Below are 17,150 nucleotides of genomic sequence, written 5' to 3'. Positions count from 1 at the left end.
ACATTTATTTACAATTTAAGTGCAACAAACTGAATTAATACAAGGACTATTATTTACAAATAGAGGTGAATAGTTTTGCTTTAAATATCCATTATATATTTATTTACAACAGTAAAAATACACTACTCATAGACTTGTGGAGAAGGATTTATAAAGCATTACCGTTCCCATCAAATCATGCTTTTAATTCAAGTCATGCAAGGAGGTGCAACAAACATTCTTCACACATTCATTCATCTTAACCAATAGCAAGCAAAAAACCTTAAATCATTTCATATCCTAAAGTTTTACAATGCTTAAAATCTAAAGACATCGAAGCTTTTCATGAGGAAATTCAAGACATTTTCTTCATCCAATAAACTTTATCTGACAGAGAGTTTCAGCGTACAGATAAAGAAGTCCAGTAATAAACAAATGCATATAACTACACTGAAGCGTACCAACATTTCTCACAGTCACAAACACGAATTACCAACAAGACATTTATTGTTTTCTTTGGTATACGCACAATTTACATGCTGTACTGTACCCCATGCTGCGGTCTGTGCTTCCGCAAAAGTCACCTACTCCTTCAAGTCTTTAACTCATATTTTACAAATATATATATAATACTTTGAAAAAAAGACATGATGAAAAGATTTTTTACAATGAAATGAAAAAAGGAAAGGGTAATAAATTTACATAGAAATGCATAGTCTGAAAAGTAAAGAGGTGTGTTGCTCTTTTGTTCAAACACACCAGGAGAGAGGAGAAGAAAGCAAGATGGAAAAGAAAAAAAGAAAATTTGTGAGTATCGTCCAGTAATGTTCCATGACTGCGTAGATCCATCTATGGTGGCGCCGACCCATTAGTGCATCTAAACAAGCTCTGGGACCAATGGGATTCTACAGGATGGGAAACAAAACAGCAACACACCATTTTCCTTGACATAAAAAAAAAAAACTGTTAAAATTTAAGGGTTTAGAAATATTAAATTTTATTTGTAACTCTGTAGTTTGAATTGTAAGTAAAACATAACCAAGGCTGTGGCTTTTATATGAAAAAATCCTTTTTATCTACCTAGCAAAACAAGTTATTGAATATTATTTATTTATAAAAAAGTTAACCAATGATGAAACACCGTGTTAAACCTAAATGATGGGGCTCTAGAGCCTTCCTACCTTGTGTTGGCCCTAAACAAGCTCCTGTAATGGGGTCACAAGGTATTCCAGGTCCACAGTTGCATGTGGGTTCAACAATTGCTGAAAACACAAATTAATTTTTGTAAAATAACACTTAAAATTCAACTTCAACCAATGATCAAATAACAAAGGCATTTGAATATTGAGTTTGTGAAGTAGGAATCCTTAACTTGGCCAAACGAGTTTGTTTCTTAAGTCAGGTAACTGCATCCCTTAGAATTACAATGTAATCAATTCTGCCATCTGAGTCAAATTACCATAGTTACCATCCTCTTGACCGTTGACCATTTCTGGATAGGTCGCGTCAGTAATCAAACTTCAAATAAAATCAAACAAACAATTTAATACAATTGCTATCTAGCTGATTAGAATATCAACAAGAGTAAAATAGTTTTTATCCAGAACGAGGAATGAGATACTTGTATCATATGCAATCATCCAGCCAACTGTTGGAGTTGAAAAAGAACAGGGAAAAATTAAGAAATGTAATTGTGTAAAAAGCTCAATGGTGACAGTTTCTTAGTTTCACATGATTCTATCTATTTCAACTGACAACCACATTTAACTCATCCAACAAAAGATTAACTGAAAGTCAAACTGACAACAAACAATTTAATTTAAAAGTTTACGTTTAGCAACAAATAGATCAATTTAGCCTTTTTTATTTAAAGTCCAAGTTAAAATAATCTGTGTTAGAGTAACCTGTTGGTGTGGTAGTAACAAATTTAATCAAATGATCTTTATTCATATCTGTAAATACATATTTACATGAATAGTGTTGTACAAGAAAGTTTAATAAAATGGACAGCAAGAATATTACATATTTGGGCAGCAGCACACTATAACTATAACACAATAATCGTGATTAGTAGGCCACTATTAATCTTACAACTACCAGTTATGCTATTTACTAAATTTCAAAATATACCATTTGTTTAGAGTTGAAAAATTCATCGAATGAATAAACTGCCCTTTGAATCAATAATACTTTCAGTTTCACCCTGACACCTATATCATCCTGCACGCGTCTTATGTGATCTGGTATGTGATTTAGGAATCTGATACAATTGTATGAAGTCTTTCTCTTAAACAATTCTAATTTATGACTTGGTAATAAAACGTTATTTTTATTCCTAGTATTATAGCTGTGGATAGCTTTGTTTGTAATACAACTATTTATATAATATTTTACAATCATCATGCATTCTAAAATATATAAGATGTAAACCGTTAGAATCTTTAACTCAGTAAAGTAAGTTTGGACAAGTTCATTGTTTTTGATATTTAATATGGCCCTTAGTGCCCTTTAATGTCCTATTATTATCTTTGTGAAATTTTGAGCGGATGTTCCTCCGTAGATACAGATCCCATTACACCAAAACACTCTCTAGTTATACCTATACACGTGGCTGTGTGTTGCTGTATGTAATGAACATTTGAAAGTAACACACACAAAATATTTAAGTAAATATTGTATTTTGTATTTAAGTTTATAATGATATAATTACAGTATGAAAATTATCCTGTGGAAAAAACAAGTGATTTATTTAAGCATTATTTTAATAATCAAGCATAATTTCTTCCATTATCAAAAGTGTACAGATGCAGGCATGAGTATAAAATTGTAAATGTTGGTGATTCTCATATGGTTCATGATTTTACTAATTAATATGTACATTTAAGAAAATAACACATTTAATAAGCTAGATAAAATGTAATGAGTTTTTTGGAACTAAATTGATTTTATATAAACTATAGAGGCTCAGTTTACTAAGTATTAACCAACAATACTCACAATCTGCGATGCAAGCACAACCATCACATCGGAAACTAGGTCTACAGTCTGATGAGTGTTGACATTCACATACTGTAACAGAACCAAGGAACAAACAATTTAAAAATCTAGGCAAGTTATTAAAACTGTTTAAAATATTATAAAACTCTAAATTTAACAAACTGAAGTAGATATAACGTAAACTGAAGCACACAAGAACAACACTGTGTCAATGTCTAACATTTTAACAGAATGGGTTTACCTAGCTATACAAATTACTACTACTATTTCAAACTTATGAATAAACTTAGTTATAATTTCCATTCAATTATATACAATTATATATGATGAGGTAACAATGTTACAAATCAGTCATAATTTAAAAGCTAACGATGTGATGATATGCCTCACCTTTGACACAGACAGTGTTATGGTGGTCTACTTGACATGTGTGGTGAGGACTGCAAGGGTTTGTCACGTGACAAGGGTTCTGACAAGCTCCATTAATACATGATTGTTGGTGTGAGCATTCATCATTGGAGACACAGCCAAGCGCTGCAATTTTACCAAACACTTATTTTTATTTAATTTAAGAGATTATAAATTCTGTAAAATCCTTATCATACTCCTCTCAATAAAACAGATTCAATAGAATAACTGACTGTAAGTCTAGTTGTTCTAATTTATTTATTTCTGAATTAATGTTTTGTTTGTAAAAGTAGTAACAATAGCTTTTGCTAACTTGAAAGCAAAGTACTTGTGAAGTATGACCAGGTGAGCAAAGTCTAACAATTTATTGTATGATATGGGCTGTTACAAGCTTTAGTTTCTTTATGGAAAATCTTGCAACTGTAAATAATCTGAGTATATAATCTTTTTTGTGTTCAAGTCATGGACACCAGTCATGGCGGGTTCTTTAAAATTCCTCCTTACAAACTAATTGTAATGGACCATTAGGATTAGTCTAATCAAACTTTTATTAAACAAAAATAAATAGTTGACCTAAATCAAAGGATAGCATTACACTTAATACTAATTTGTAACACATGTAAAACACAGTATAACTGACACACCAAACCTGCTACCACCTCTACCACCAAAATACTACCACAAGTACCTATTTGAAGAGAAACAACAAAAAATTAAGTTTTCATTCCTAGAGCAGGGCATTTGTCCAGTTGCTATTTAAATTCTGAAGATGAAGAGAAATTCTGAAAATAAAGTTATGTAAAGTTTAAAAGGATACAGTAACATGCAAAGATAGCATTGTGTAAAGTTTTTCACAAGTAAAAAAGATGGTGGCGGTCAACATCCATCAGCGTAAGAAAGAGTATTCATTGCAACAGAATATGACCAGAGAGTCCACTGAAGACAGCAGCAGTATACAGATTATTCCTGCAAGAATGCAAAGCCCACAAACATGTTTATAAAGTTTCATACAATTGTAGCTATAAAAGACAATTTAAGTCAATCTTTACACAGAAAACATGTAAATAACAATAACAAGTTGTATAACTGCTGTAGCTGTTAAATTCATGCTTCATTAAATTCATGATGATTCAGACAGCAATTTCATTCAGGAAATGGTAGATTAAAATTCAAAATAAAAAAGCTAATACACTATGATATTGCAAAATGCATTCATAAGCTGTCTTAAGATTTAGGAATGAAACATTATCTACCACCAGAAATAAACATAAATTTAGATACATTCAAAGGATATGCTTTCCAAGCCTACCACACAGTGTCATGTATTGTGTGTATGTACAATGGAGCATCAACGGAGAGTACACGATGCTGGAATGATGCTCAATAAGTGTTCTAGTGTTTACCTGGTGTTGTATTACACCTCTGCGATCCTGCGGTCTGCATCACGTGTGAACACAAGCAAACCACTTCGTGATCAATGGTTTTACATACAGTACCGTTTTGACAAGGACTCAAAGTGTTACAGCGGTTAAAACATTTAAAATCAATACAGCTTTCTGAAGACAAACAGTGTTTATTATGTGAACATGGTGCTAAGAAATATGTGGTGGGCAACGTTGCTTCGCTAGAAACAATACCAGAAGTAGTTTCATAGCCTATCCTGTGATTGTGTGCCGTCCCCGAAAATGATTGATCCTTCCCGATTTTAAAACCAGTGCTAGATATGTCAGAGTAGCCTGAAACAGACTGTGAACTTAGTGAAATAGTGGAATGTGTTGAGTGAATATCTGATGACAATGTAGAGTAATATTCAGTAGTTTTTGCGGTAACTAACTCGCCTGGTATTAATGTCCTTAGATCCAGGTCTTCTTCACCAGTCATAGTGTTGTAACCAATCGTTGTTGTAGTTGGCTTATCACTTTCTACAGTTGGAATATACTTATCAGTAGTAGGTTTGGTTTCAGGTAATCTGCTAGATGATGTACTATCTTTATCAACAACTGTTGTTGAGTAAAGAGGGTATGTTTGAGTTGTATCATTATTAGCAGTTGTTCTGTATAAAGTAGTTGGTTCTGTACTAGAATCCTGTGTTGTAGGCATTGTTGAGTCTTCTGGGTTTTGTGATAGCAAAATATATGTTGTTTCTAGTGATTCTGGTTTATTTGTTGTAGTAGCTACTGTTTTATCTTCTAATGAGACTTTGTCCCTTAACGTAGTAGGGGATTCATAAGTCTTCTTTGAAGTTACATACATATCGTTGTTGGTAGTAAATTCATTATTCTCTTCCAAAGTAGTTGTTGGTAAACCTTCTTTTGGCGTTGTTGCCTTAGTAATAGGTATATCATAAACAAAAGTACTTTCATGAACTTCAGCAGATACTGTGCTTTTCTCAGACATTTTTGTGGTTTGTGGTACCTTTTCTGTAGAAGTATATTCCTCACTATCCGTAGTGTATGTATTTCGACCTTGATTTGCCTCGGTAACATTTTCAAGTGTTCCTTCAGTAATTTCTGTAGGATACTGTGTTCCAACAGAGCTAGTGATTTGTATTTTTTCAAAATCTGATGACAATGTAGAGTGATATTCAGTAGTTCTTTCTGTAACTAATTCGCCTGGTATTAATGTCCTTAGATCCAGGTCTTCTTCACCAGTCATAGTGTTGTGACCAATCGTTGTTGTAGTTGGCTTATCACTTTCTACAGTTGGAATATACTTATCAGTAGTAGGTTTGGTTTCAGGTAATCTGCTAGATGACGTACTATCTTTATCAACAACTGTTGTTGAGTAAAGAGGGTATGTTTGAGTTGTATCATTATTAGCAGTTGTTCTGTATAAAGTAGTAGGTTCCGTCCTAGAATCCTGTGTTGTAGGCATTGTTGATTCTTCTGCCTTTTGGGATGGTAAAATTATTGTTGTTGTTTTAAATGATTCTGGTTTATTTGTTGTAGTAGCTACTGTTTTATCTTCTAATGAGACTTTGTCCCTCAACGTAGTAGGGGATTCATAAGTCTTCCTTGAAGTTACATACATATCATTGTTGGTAGTAAATTCATTATTCTGTTCCAAAGTAGTTGTTGGTAAACCTTCTTTTGGCGTTGTTGCCTTAGTAATAGGAATATCATAAACAAAAGTACTTTCATGAACTTCAGCAGATACTGTGCTTTTCTCAGGCATTTTTGTGGTTTGTGGGACCTTTCCTGTAGAAGTATATTCTTCACTTTCCGTAGTGTATGTATTTCGACCTTGATTTGCCTCGGTAACAATTTCAAGTGTTCCTTCAGTAATTTCTAAAGGATACTGTGTTCCAACAGAGCTAGTGATTGGTATTTTTTCAATATCTGATGACAATGTAGAGTGATATTCAGTGGTTCTTTCTGTAACTAACTCGCCTGGTATTAATGTCCTTAGATCCAGGTCTTCTTCACCAGTCATAGTGATGTGACCAATCGTTGTTGTAGTTGGCTTATCACTTTCTACTTTTGGAATATACTTATCAGTAGTAGGTTTGGTTTCAGGTAATCTGCTAGATGATGGACTATCTTTATCAACAACTGTTGTTGAGTAAAGAGGGTATGTTGGAGTTGTATCATTATCAGCAGTTATCCTGTATAAAGTAGTAGGTTCTGTACTAGAATCCTGTGTTGTAGGCATTGTTGAGTCTTCTGGGTTTTGTGATGGCAAAATATATGTTGTTTCTAGTGATTCTGGTTTATTTGTTGTAGTAGCTACTGTTTTATCTTCTAATGAAACTTTGTCCCTCAACGTAGTAGGGGATTCATAAGTCTTCTTTGAAGTTACATACATATCATTGTTGGTAGTAAATTCATTATTCTCTTCCAAAGTAGTTGTTGGTAAACCTTCTATTGGCGTTGTTGCCTTAGTAATAGGTATATCATAAATAAAAGTACTTTCATGAACTTCAGCAGATACTGTACTTTTCTCAGGCTTTTTTGTGGTTTGTGGGACCTTTTCTGTAGAAATATGTTCCTCACTTTCCGTAGTGAATGTATTTCGACCTTGATTTGCCTCGGTAAAATTTTCAAGTGTTCCTTCAGTAATTTCTGTAGGATACTGTGTTCCAACAGAGCTAGTGATTGGTATTTTTTCAATATCTGATGACAATGTAGAGTGATATTCAGTAGTTCTTTCTGTAACTAACTCGCCTGGTATTAATGTCCTTAGATCCAGGTCTTCTTCACCAGTCATAGTGTTGTAACCAATCGTTGTTGTAGTTGGCTTATCACTTTCTACATTTGGAATATACTTATCAGTAGTAGGTTTGGTTTCAGGTAATCTGCTAGATGATGGACTATCTTTATCAACAACTGTTGTTGAGTAAAGAGGGTATGTTGGAGTTGTATCATTATCAGCAGTTATCCTGTATAAAGTAGTAGGTTCTGTACTAGAATCCTGTGTTGTAGGCATTGTTGAGTCTTCTGGGTTTTGTGATGGCAAAATATATGTTGTTTCTAGTGATTCTGGTTTATTTGTTGTAGTAGCTACTGTTTTATCTTCTAATGAAACTTTGTCCCTCAACGTAGTAGGGGATTCATAAGTCTTCTTTGAAGTTACATACATATCATTGTTGGTAGTAAATTCATTATTCTCTTCCAAAGTAGTTGTTGGTAAACCTTCTATTGGCGTTGTTGCCTTAGTAATAGGTATATCATAAATAAAAGTACTTTCATGAACTTCAGCAGATACTGTACTTTTCTCAGGCTTTTTTGTGGTTTGTGGGACCTTTTCTGTAGAAATATGTTCCTCACTTTCCGTAGTGAATGTATTTCGACCTTGATTTGCCTCGGTAAAATTTTCAAGTGTTCCTTCAGTAATTTCTGTAGGATACTGTGTTCCAACAGAGCTAGTGATTGGTATTTTTTCAATATCTGATGACAATGTAGAGTGATATTCAGTAGTTCTTTCTGTAACTAACTCGCCTGGTATTAATGTCCTTAGATCCAGGTCTTCTTCACCAGTCATAGTGTTGTAACCAATCGTTGTTGTAGTTGGCTTATCACTTTCTACATTTGGAATATACTTATCAGTAGTAGGTTTGGTTTCAGGTAATCTGCTAGATGATGTACTATCTTTATCAACAACTGTTGTTGAGTAAAGAGGGTATGTTTGAGTTGTATCATTATTAGCAGTTGTTCTGTATAAAGTAGTTGGTTCTGTACTAGAATCCTGTGTTGTAGGCATTGTTGAGTCTTCTGGGTTTTGTGATAGCAAAATATATGTTGTTTCTAATGATTCTGGTTTATTTGTTGTAGTAGCTACTGTTTTATCTTCTAATGAGACTTTGTCCCTTAACGTAGTAGGGGATTCATAAGTCTTCTTTGAAGTTACATACATATCGTTGTTGGTAGTAAATTCATTATTCTCTTCCAAAGTAGTTGTTGGTAAACCTTCTATTGGCGTTGTTGCCTTAGTAATAGGTATATCATAAACAAAAGTACTTTCATGAACTTCAGCAGATACTGTGCTTTTCTCAGACATTTTTGTGGTTTGTGGTACCTTTTCTGTAGAAGTATATTCCTCACTTTCCGTAGTGTATGTATTTCGACCTTGATTTGCTTCGGTAACATTTTCAAGTGTTCCTTCAGTAATTTCTGTAGGATACTGTGTTCCAACAGAGCTAGTGATTGTTATTTTTTCAATATCTGATGACAATGTAGAGTGATATTCAGTAGTTCTTTCTGTAACTAATTCGCCTGGTATTAATGTCCTTAGATCCAGGTCTTCTTCACCAGTCATAGTGTTGTGACCAATCGTTGTTGTAGTTGGCTTATCACTTTCTACAGTTGGAATATACTTATCAGTAGTAGGTTTGGTTTCAGGTAATCTGCTAGATGACGTACTATCTTTATTAACAACTGTTGTTGAGTAAAGAGGGTATGTTTGAGTTGTATCATTATTAGCAGTTGTTCTGTATAAAGTAGTAGGTTCCGTCCTAGAATCCTGTGTTGTAGGCATTGTTGATTCTTCTGCCTTTTGGGATGGCAAAATTATTGTTGTTGTTTTAAATGATTCTGGTTTATTTGTTGTAGTAGCTACTGTTTTACCTTCTAATGAGACTTTGTCCCTCAACGTAGTAGGGGATTCATAAGTCTTCCTTGAAGTTACATACATATCATTGTTGGTAGTAAATTCATTATTCTGTTCCAAAGTAGTTGTTGGTAAACCTTCTTTTGGCGTTGTTGCCTTAGTAATAGGTATATCATAAACAAAAGTACTTTCATGAACTTCAGCAGATACTGTGCTTTTCTCAGACATTTTTGTGGTTTGTGGTACCTTTTCTGTAGAAGTATATTCCTCACTTTCCGTAGTGTATGTATTTCGACCTTGATTTGCTTCGGTAACATTTTCAAGTGTTCCTTCAGTAATTTCTGTAGGATACTGTGTTCCAACAGAGCTAGTGATTGGTATTTTTTCAATATCTGATGACAATGTAGAGTGATATTCAGTAGTTCTTTCTGTAACTAATTCGCCTGGTATTAATGTCCTTAGATCCAGGTCTTCTTCACCAGTCATAGTGTTGTGACCAATCGTTGTTGTAGTTGGCTTATCACTTTCTACAGTTGGAATATACTTATCAGTAGTAGGTTTGGTTTCAGGTAATCTGCTAGATGACGTACTATCTTTATTAACAACTGTTGTTGAGTAAAGAGGGTATGTTTGAGTTGTATCATTATTAGCAGTTGTTCTGTATAAAGTAGTAGGTTCCGTCCTAGAATCCTGTGTTGTAGGCATTGTTGATTCTTCTGCCTTTTGGGATGGCAAAATTATTGTTGTTGTTTTAAATGATTCTGGTTTATTTGTTGTAGTAGCTACTGTTTTATCTTCTAATGAGACTTTGTCCCTTAACGTAGTAGGGGATTCATAAGTCTTCTTTGAAGTTACATACATATCATTGTTGGTAGTAAATTCATTATTCTGTTCCAAAGTAGTTGTTGGTAAACCTTCTTTTGGCGTTGTTGCCTTAGTAATAGGTATATCATAAACAAAAGTACTTTCATGAACTTTAGCAGATACTGTGCTTTTCTCAGGCATTTTTGTGGTTTGTGGGATCTTTCCTGTAGAAGTATATTCTTCACTTTCCGTAGTGTATGTATTTCGACCTTGATTTGCCTCGGTAACAATTTCAAGTGTTCCTTCAGTAATTTCTAAAGGATACTGTGTTCCAACAGAGCTAGTGATTGGTATTTTTTCAATATCTGATGACAATGTAGAGTGATATTCAGTGGTTCTTTCTGTAACTAACTCGCCTGGTATTAATGTCCTTAGATCCAGGTCTTCTTCACCAGTCATAGTGATGTGACCAATCGTTGTTGTAGTTGGCTTATAACTTTCTACATTTGGAATATACTTATCAGTAGTAGGTTTGGTTTCAGGTAATCTGCTAGATGATGGACTATCTTTATCAACAACTGTTGTTGAGTAAAGAGGGTATGTTGGAGTTGTATCATTATTAGCAGTTGTTCTGTATAAAGTAGTAGGTTCTGTACTAGAATCCTGTGTTGTAGGCATTGTTGAGTCTTCTGGGTTTTGTGATGGCAAAATATATGTTGTTTCTAGTGATTCTGGTTTATTTGTTGTAGTAGCTACTGTTTTATCTTCTAATGAAACTTTGTCCCTCAACGTAGTAGGGGATTCATAAGTCTTCTTTGAAGTTACATACATATCATTGTTGGTAGTAAATTCATTATTCTCTTCCAAAGTAGTTGTTGGTAAACCTTCTATTGGCGTTGTTGCCTTAGTAATAGGTATATCATAAATAAAAGTACTTTCATGAACTTCAGCAGATACTGTACTTTTCTCAGGCTTTTTTGTGGTTTGTGGGACCTTTTCTGTAGAAATATGTTCCTCACTTTCCGTAGTGTATGTATTTCGACCTTGATTTGCCTCGGTAAAATTTTCAAGTGTTCCTTTAGTAATTTCTGTAGGATACTGTGTTCCAACAGAGCTAGTGATTGGTATTTTTTCAATATCTGATGACAATGTAGAGTGATATTCAGTAGTTCTTTCTGTAACTAACTCGCCTGGTATTAATGTCCTTAGATCCAGGTCTTCTTCATCAGTCATAGTGTTGTAACCAATCGTTGTTGTAGTTGGCTTATCACTTTCTACATTTGGAATATACTTATCAGTAGTAGGTTTGGTTTCAGGTAATCTGCTAGATGATGTACTATCTTTATCAACAACTGTTGTTGAGTAAAGAGGGTATGTTTGAGTTGTATCATTATTAGCAGTTGTTCTGTATAAAGTAGTTGGTTCTGTACTAGAATCCTGTGTTGTAGGCATTGTTGAGTCTTCTGGGTTTTGTGATAGCAAAATATATGTTGTTTCTAGTGATTCTGGTTTATTTGTTGTAGTAGCTACTGTTTTATCTTCTAATGAGACTTTGTCCCTTAACGTAGTAGGGGATTCATAAGTCTTCTTTGAAGTTACATACATATCGTTGTTGGTAGTAAATTCATTATTCTCTTCCAAAGTAGTTGTTGGTAAACCTTCTTTTGGCGTTGTTGCCTTAGTAATAGGTATATCATAAACAAAAGTACTTTCATGAACTTCAGCAGATACTGTGCTTTTCTCAGACATTTTTGTGGTTTGTGGTACCTTTTCTGTAGAAGTATATTCCTCACTTTCCGTAGTGTATGTATTTCGACCTTGATTTGCTTTGGTAACATTTTCAAGTGTTCCTTCAGTAATTTCTGTAGGATACTGTGTTCCAACAGAGCTAGTGATTGGTATTTTTTCAATATCTGATGACAATGTAGAGTGATATTCAGTAGTTCTTTCTGTAACTAATTCGCCTGGTATTAATGTCCTTAGATCCAGGTCTTCTTCACCAGTCATAGTGTTGTGACCAATCGTTGTTGTAGTTGGCTTATCACTTTCTACAGTTGGAATATACTTATCAGTAGTAGGTTTGGTTTCAGGTAATCTGCTAGATGACGTACTATCTTTATTAACAACTGTTGTTGAGTAAAGAGGGTATGTTTGAGTTGTATCATTATTAGCAGTTGTTCTGTATAAAGTAGTAGGTTCCGTCCTAGAATCCTGTGTTGTAGGCATTGTTGATTCTTCTGCCTTTTGGGATGGCAAAATTATTGTTGTTGTTTTAAAAGATTCTGGTTTATTTGTTGTAGTAGCTACTGTTTTATCTTCTAATGAGACTTTGTCCCTTAACGTAGTAGGGGATTCATAAGTCTTCTTTGAAGTTACATACATATCATTGTTGGTAGTAAATTCATTATTCTGTTCCAAAGTAGTTGTTGGTAAACCTTCTTTTGGCGTTGTTGCCTTAGTAATAGGTATATCATAAACAAAAGTACTTTCATGAACTTTAGCAGATACTGTGCTTTTCTCAGGCATTTTTGTGGTTTGTGGGATCTTTCCTGTAGAAGTATATTCTTCACTTTCCGTAGTGTATGTATTTCGACCTTGATTTGCCTCGGTAACAATTTCAAGTGTTCCTTCAGTAATTTCTAAAGGATACTGTGTTCCAACAGAGCTAGTGATTGGTATTTTTTCAATATCTGATGACAATGTAGAGTGATATTCAGTGGTTCTTTCTGTAACTAACTCGCCTGGTATTAATGTCCTTAGATCCAGGTCTTCTTCACCAGTCATAGTGATGTGACCAATCGTTGTTGTAGTTGGCTTATAACTTTCTACATTTGGAATATACTTATCAGTAGTAGGTTTGGTTTCAGGTAATCTGCTAGATGATGGACTATCTTTATCAACAACTGTTGTTGAGTAAAGAGGGTATGTTGGAGTTGTATCATTATTAGCAGTTGTTCTGTATAAAGTAGTAGGTTCTGTACTAGAATCCTGTGTTGTAGGCATTGTTGAGTCTTCTGGGTTTTGTGATGGCAAAATATATGTTGTTTCTAGTGATTCTGGTTTATTTGTTGTAGTAGCTACTGTTTTATCTTCTAATGAAACTTTGTCCCTCAACGTAGTAGGGGATTCATAAGTCTTCTTTGAAGTTACATACATATCATTGTTGGTAGTAAATTCATTATTCTCTTCCAAAGTAGTTGTTGGTAAACCTTCTATTGGCGTTGTTGCCTTAGTAATAGGTATATCATAAATAAAAGTACTTTCATGAACTTCAGCAGATACTGTACTTTTCTCAGGCTTTTTTGTGGTTTGTGGGACCTTTTCTGTAGAAATATGTTCCTCACTTTCCGTAGTGTATGTATTTCGACCTTGATTTGCCTCGGTAAAATTTTCAAGTGTTCCTTTAGTAATTTCTGTAGGATACTGTGTTCCAACAGAGCTAGTGATTGGTATTTTTTCAATATCTGATGACAATGTAGAGTGATATTCAGTAGTTCTTTCTGTAACTAACTCGCCTGGTATTAATGTCCTTAGATCCAGGTCTTCTTCATCAGTCATAGTGTTGTAACCAATCGTTGTTGTAGTTGGCTTATCACTTTCTACATTTGGAATATACTTATCAGTAGTAGGTTTGGTTTCAGGTAATCTGCTAGATGATGTACTATCTTTATCAACAACTGTTGTTGAGTAAAGAGGGTATGTTTGAGTTGTATCATTATTAGCAGTTGTTCTGTATAAAGTAGTTGGTTCTGTACTAGAATCCTGTGTTGTAGGCATTGTTGAGTCTTCTGGGTTTTGTGATAGCAAAATATATGTTGTTTCTAGTGATTCTGGTTTATTTGTTGTAGTAGCTACTGTTTTATCTTCTAATGAGACTTTGTCCCTTAACGTAGTAGGGGATTCATAAGTCTTCTTTGAAGTTACATACATATCGTTGTTGGTAGTAAATTCATTATTCTCTTCCAAAGTAGTTGTTGGTAAACCTTCTTTTGGCGTTGTTGCCTTAGTAATAGGTATATCATAAACAAAAGTACTTTCATGAACTTCAGCAGATACTGTGCTTTTCTCAGACATTTTTGTGGTTTGTGGTACCTTTTCTGTAGAAGTATATTCCTCACTTTCCGTAGTGTATGTATTTCGACCTTGATTTGCTTCGGTAACATTTTCAAGTGTTCCTTCAGTAATTTCTGTAGGATACTGTGTTCCAACAGAGCTAGTGATTGGTATTTTTTCAATATCTGATGACAATGTAGAGTGATATTCAGTAGTTCTTTCTGTAACTAATTCGCCTGGTATTAATGTCCTTAGATCCAGGTCTTCTTCACCAGTCATAGTGTTGTGACCAATCGTTGTTGTAGTTGGCTTATCACTTTCTACAGTTGGAATATACTTATCAGTAGTAGGTTTGGTTTCAGGTAATCTGCTAGATGACGTACTATCTTTATTAACAACTGTTGTTGAGTAAAGAGGGTATGTTTGAGTTGTATCATTATTAGCAGTTGTTCTGTATAAAGTAGTAGGTTCCGTCCTAGAATCCTGTGTTGTAGGCATTGTTGATTCTTCTGCCTTTTGGGATGGCAAAATTATTGTTGTTGTTTTAAATGATTCTGGTTTATTTGTTGTAGTAGCTACTGTTTTACCTTCTAATGAGACTTTGTCCCTCAACGTAGTAGGGGATTCATAAGTCTTCCTTGAAGTTACATACATATCATTGTTGGTAGTAAATTCATTATTCTGTTCCAAAGTAGTTGTTGGTAAACCTTCTTTTGGCGTTGTTGCCTTAGTAATAGGTATATCATAAACAAAAGTACTCTCATGAACTTCAGCAGATACTGTGCTTTTCTCAGACATTTTTGTGGTTTGTGGTACCTTTTCTGTGGAAGTATATTCCTCACTTTCCGTAGTGTATGTATTTCGACCTTGATTTGCTTCGGTAACATTTTCAAGTGTTCCTTCAGTAATTTCTGTAGGATACTGTGTTCCAACAGAGCTAGTGATTGGTATTTTTTCAATATCTGATGACAATGTAGAGTGATATTCAGTAGTTCTTTCTGTAACTAATTCGCCTGGTATTAATGTCCTTAGATCCAGGTCTTCTTCACCAGTCATAGTGTTGTGACCAATCGTTGTTGTAGTTGGCTTATCACTTTCTACAGTTGGAATATACTTATCAGTAGTAGGTTTGGTTTCAGGTAATCTGCTAGATGACGTACTATCTTTATTTACAACTGTTGTTGAGTAAAGAGGGTATGTTTGAGTTGTATCATTATTAGCAGTTGTTCTGTATAAAGTAGTAGGTTCCGTCCTAGAATCCTGTGTTGTAGGCATTGTTGATTCTTCTGCCTTTTGGGATGGCAAAATTATTGTTGTTGTTTTAAATGATTCTGGTTTATTTGTTGTAGTAGCTACTGTTTTATCTTCTAATGAGACTTTGTCCCTCAACGTAGTAGGGGATTCATAAGTCTTCCTTGAAGTTACATACATATCATTGTTGGTAGTAAATTCATTATTCTGTTCCAAAGTAGTTGTTGGTAAACCTTCTTTTGGCGTTGTTGCCTTAGTAATAGGTATATCATAAACAAAAGTACTTTCATGAACTTCAGCAGATACTGTGCTTTTCTCAGACATTTTTGTGGTTTGTGGTACCTTTTCTGTAGAAGTATATTCCTCACTTTCCGTAGTGTATGTATTTCGACCTTGATTTGCTTCGGTAACATTTTCAAGTGTTCCTTCAGTAATTTCTGTAGGATACTGTGTTCCAACAGAGCTAGTGATTGGTATTTTTTCAATATCTGATGACAATGTAGAGTGATATTCAGTAGTTCTTTCTGTAACTAATTCGCCTGGTATTAATGTCCTTAGATCCAGGTCTTCTTCACCAGTCATAGTGTTGTGACCAATCGTTGTTGTAGTTGGCTTATCACTTTCTACAGTTGGAATATACTTATCAGTAGTAGGTTTGGTTTCAGGTAATCTGCTAGATGACGTACTATCTTTATCAACAACTGTTGTTGAGTAAAGAGGGTATGTTTGAGTTGTATCATTATTAGCAGTTGTTCTGTATAAAGTAGTAGGTTCCGTCCTAGAATCCTGTGTTGTAGGCATTGTTGATTCTTCTGCCTTTTGGGATGGCAAAATTATTGTTGTTGTTTTAAATGATTCTGGTTTATTTGTTGTAGTAGCTACTGTTTTATCTTCTAATGAGACTTTGTCCCTCAACGTAGTAGGGGATTCATAAGTCTTCCTTGAAGTTACATACATATCATTGTTGGTAGTAAATTCATTATTCTGTTCCAAAGTAGTTGTTGGTAAACCTTCTTTTGGCGTTGTTGCCTTAGTAATAGGTATATCATAAACAAAAGTACTTTCATGAACTTCAGCAGATACTGTGCTTTTCTCAGGCATTTTTGTGGTTTGTGGGATCTTTCCTGTAGAAGTATATTCTTCACTTTCCGTAGTGTATGTATTTCGACCTTGATTTGCCTCGGTAACAATTTCAAGTGTTCCTTCAGTAATTTCTAAAGGATACTGTGTTCCAACAGAGCTAGTGATTGGTATTTTTTCAATATCTGATGACAATGTAGAGTGATATTCAGTGGTTCTTTCTGTAACTAACTCGCCTGGTATTAATGTCCTTAGATCCAGGTCTTCTTCACCAGTCATAGTGATGTGACCAATCGTTGTTGTAGTTGGCTTATAACTTTCTACATTTGGAATATACTTATCAGTAGTAGGTTTGGTTTCAGGTAATCTGCTAGATGATGGACTATCTTTATCAACAACTGTTGTTGAGTAAAGAGGGTATGTTGGAGTTGTATCATTATTAGCAGTTGTTCTGTATAAAGTAGTAGGTTCTGTACTAGAATCCTGTGTTGTAGGCATTGTTGAGTCTTCTGGGTTTTGTGATGGCAAAATAT

The 17,150-nt window shown here is 34.4% G+C and overlaps 1 protein-coding gene across 4 annotated transcripts in view; it reads right to left on the bottom strand.

The window, feature by feature from the left end:
* The window catches only part of LOC128991085 (uncharacterized), a 346,794-nt gene that overhangs the window by 188,717 nt on the left and 140,927 nt on the right, over positions 1-17,150 (bottom strand). For all 4 annotated transcript variants that reach the window (XM_054414044.1, XM_054413851.1, XM_054413972.1 and 1 more), the window contains 3 exons: positions 3,367-3,510; positions 2,977-3,048; positions 1,161-1,241 (listed from right to left, as the gene is read on the bottom strand). In XM_054414044.1, coding sequence (XP_054270019.1) covers positions 1,161-1,241; positions 2,977-3,048; positions 3,367-3,510 — 297 coding nt within the window. The remainder of the gene's footprint in view (positions 1-1,160; positions 1,242-2,976; positions 3,049-3,366; positions 3,511-17,150) is intronic.

The sequence above is a fragment of the Macrosteles quadrilineatus genome, unplaced genomic scaffold, assembly GCF_028750875.1.
Source record: "Macrosteles quadrilineatus isolate MER2022 unplaced genomic scaffold, UCM_ALF_1.0 Scaffold_1__1_contigs__length_201487025, whole genome shotgun sequence".
Taxonomy (NCBI): Eukaryota; Metazoa; Arthropoda; class Insecta; order Hemiptera; family Cicadellidae; genus Macrosteles; species Macrosteles quadrilineatus.
Note: the sequence above shows the minus strand (reverse complement) of the source record. Positions and strands in the feature narration are given on the sequence as shown.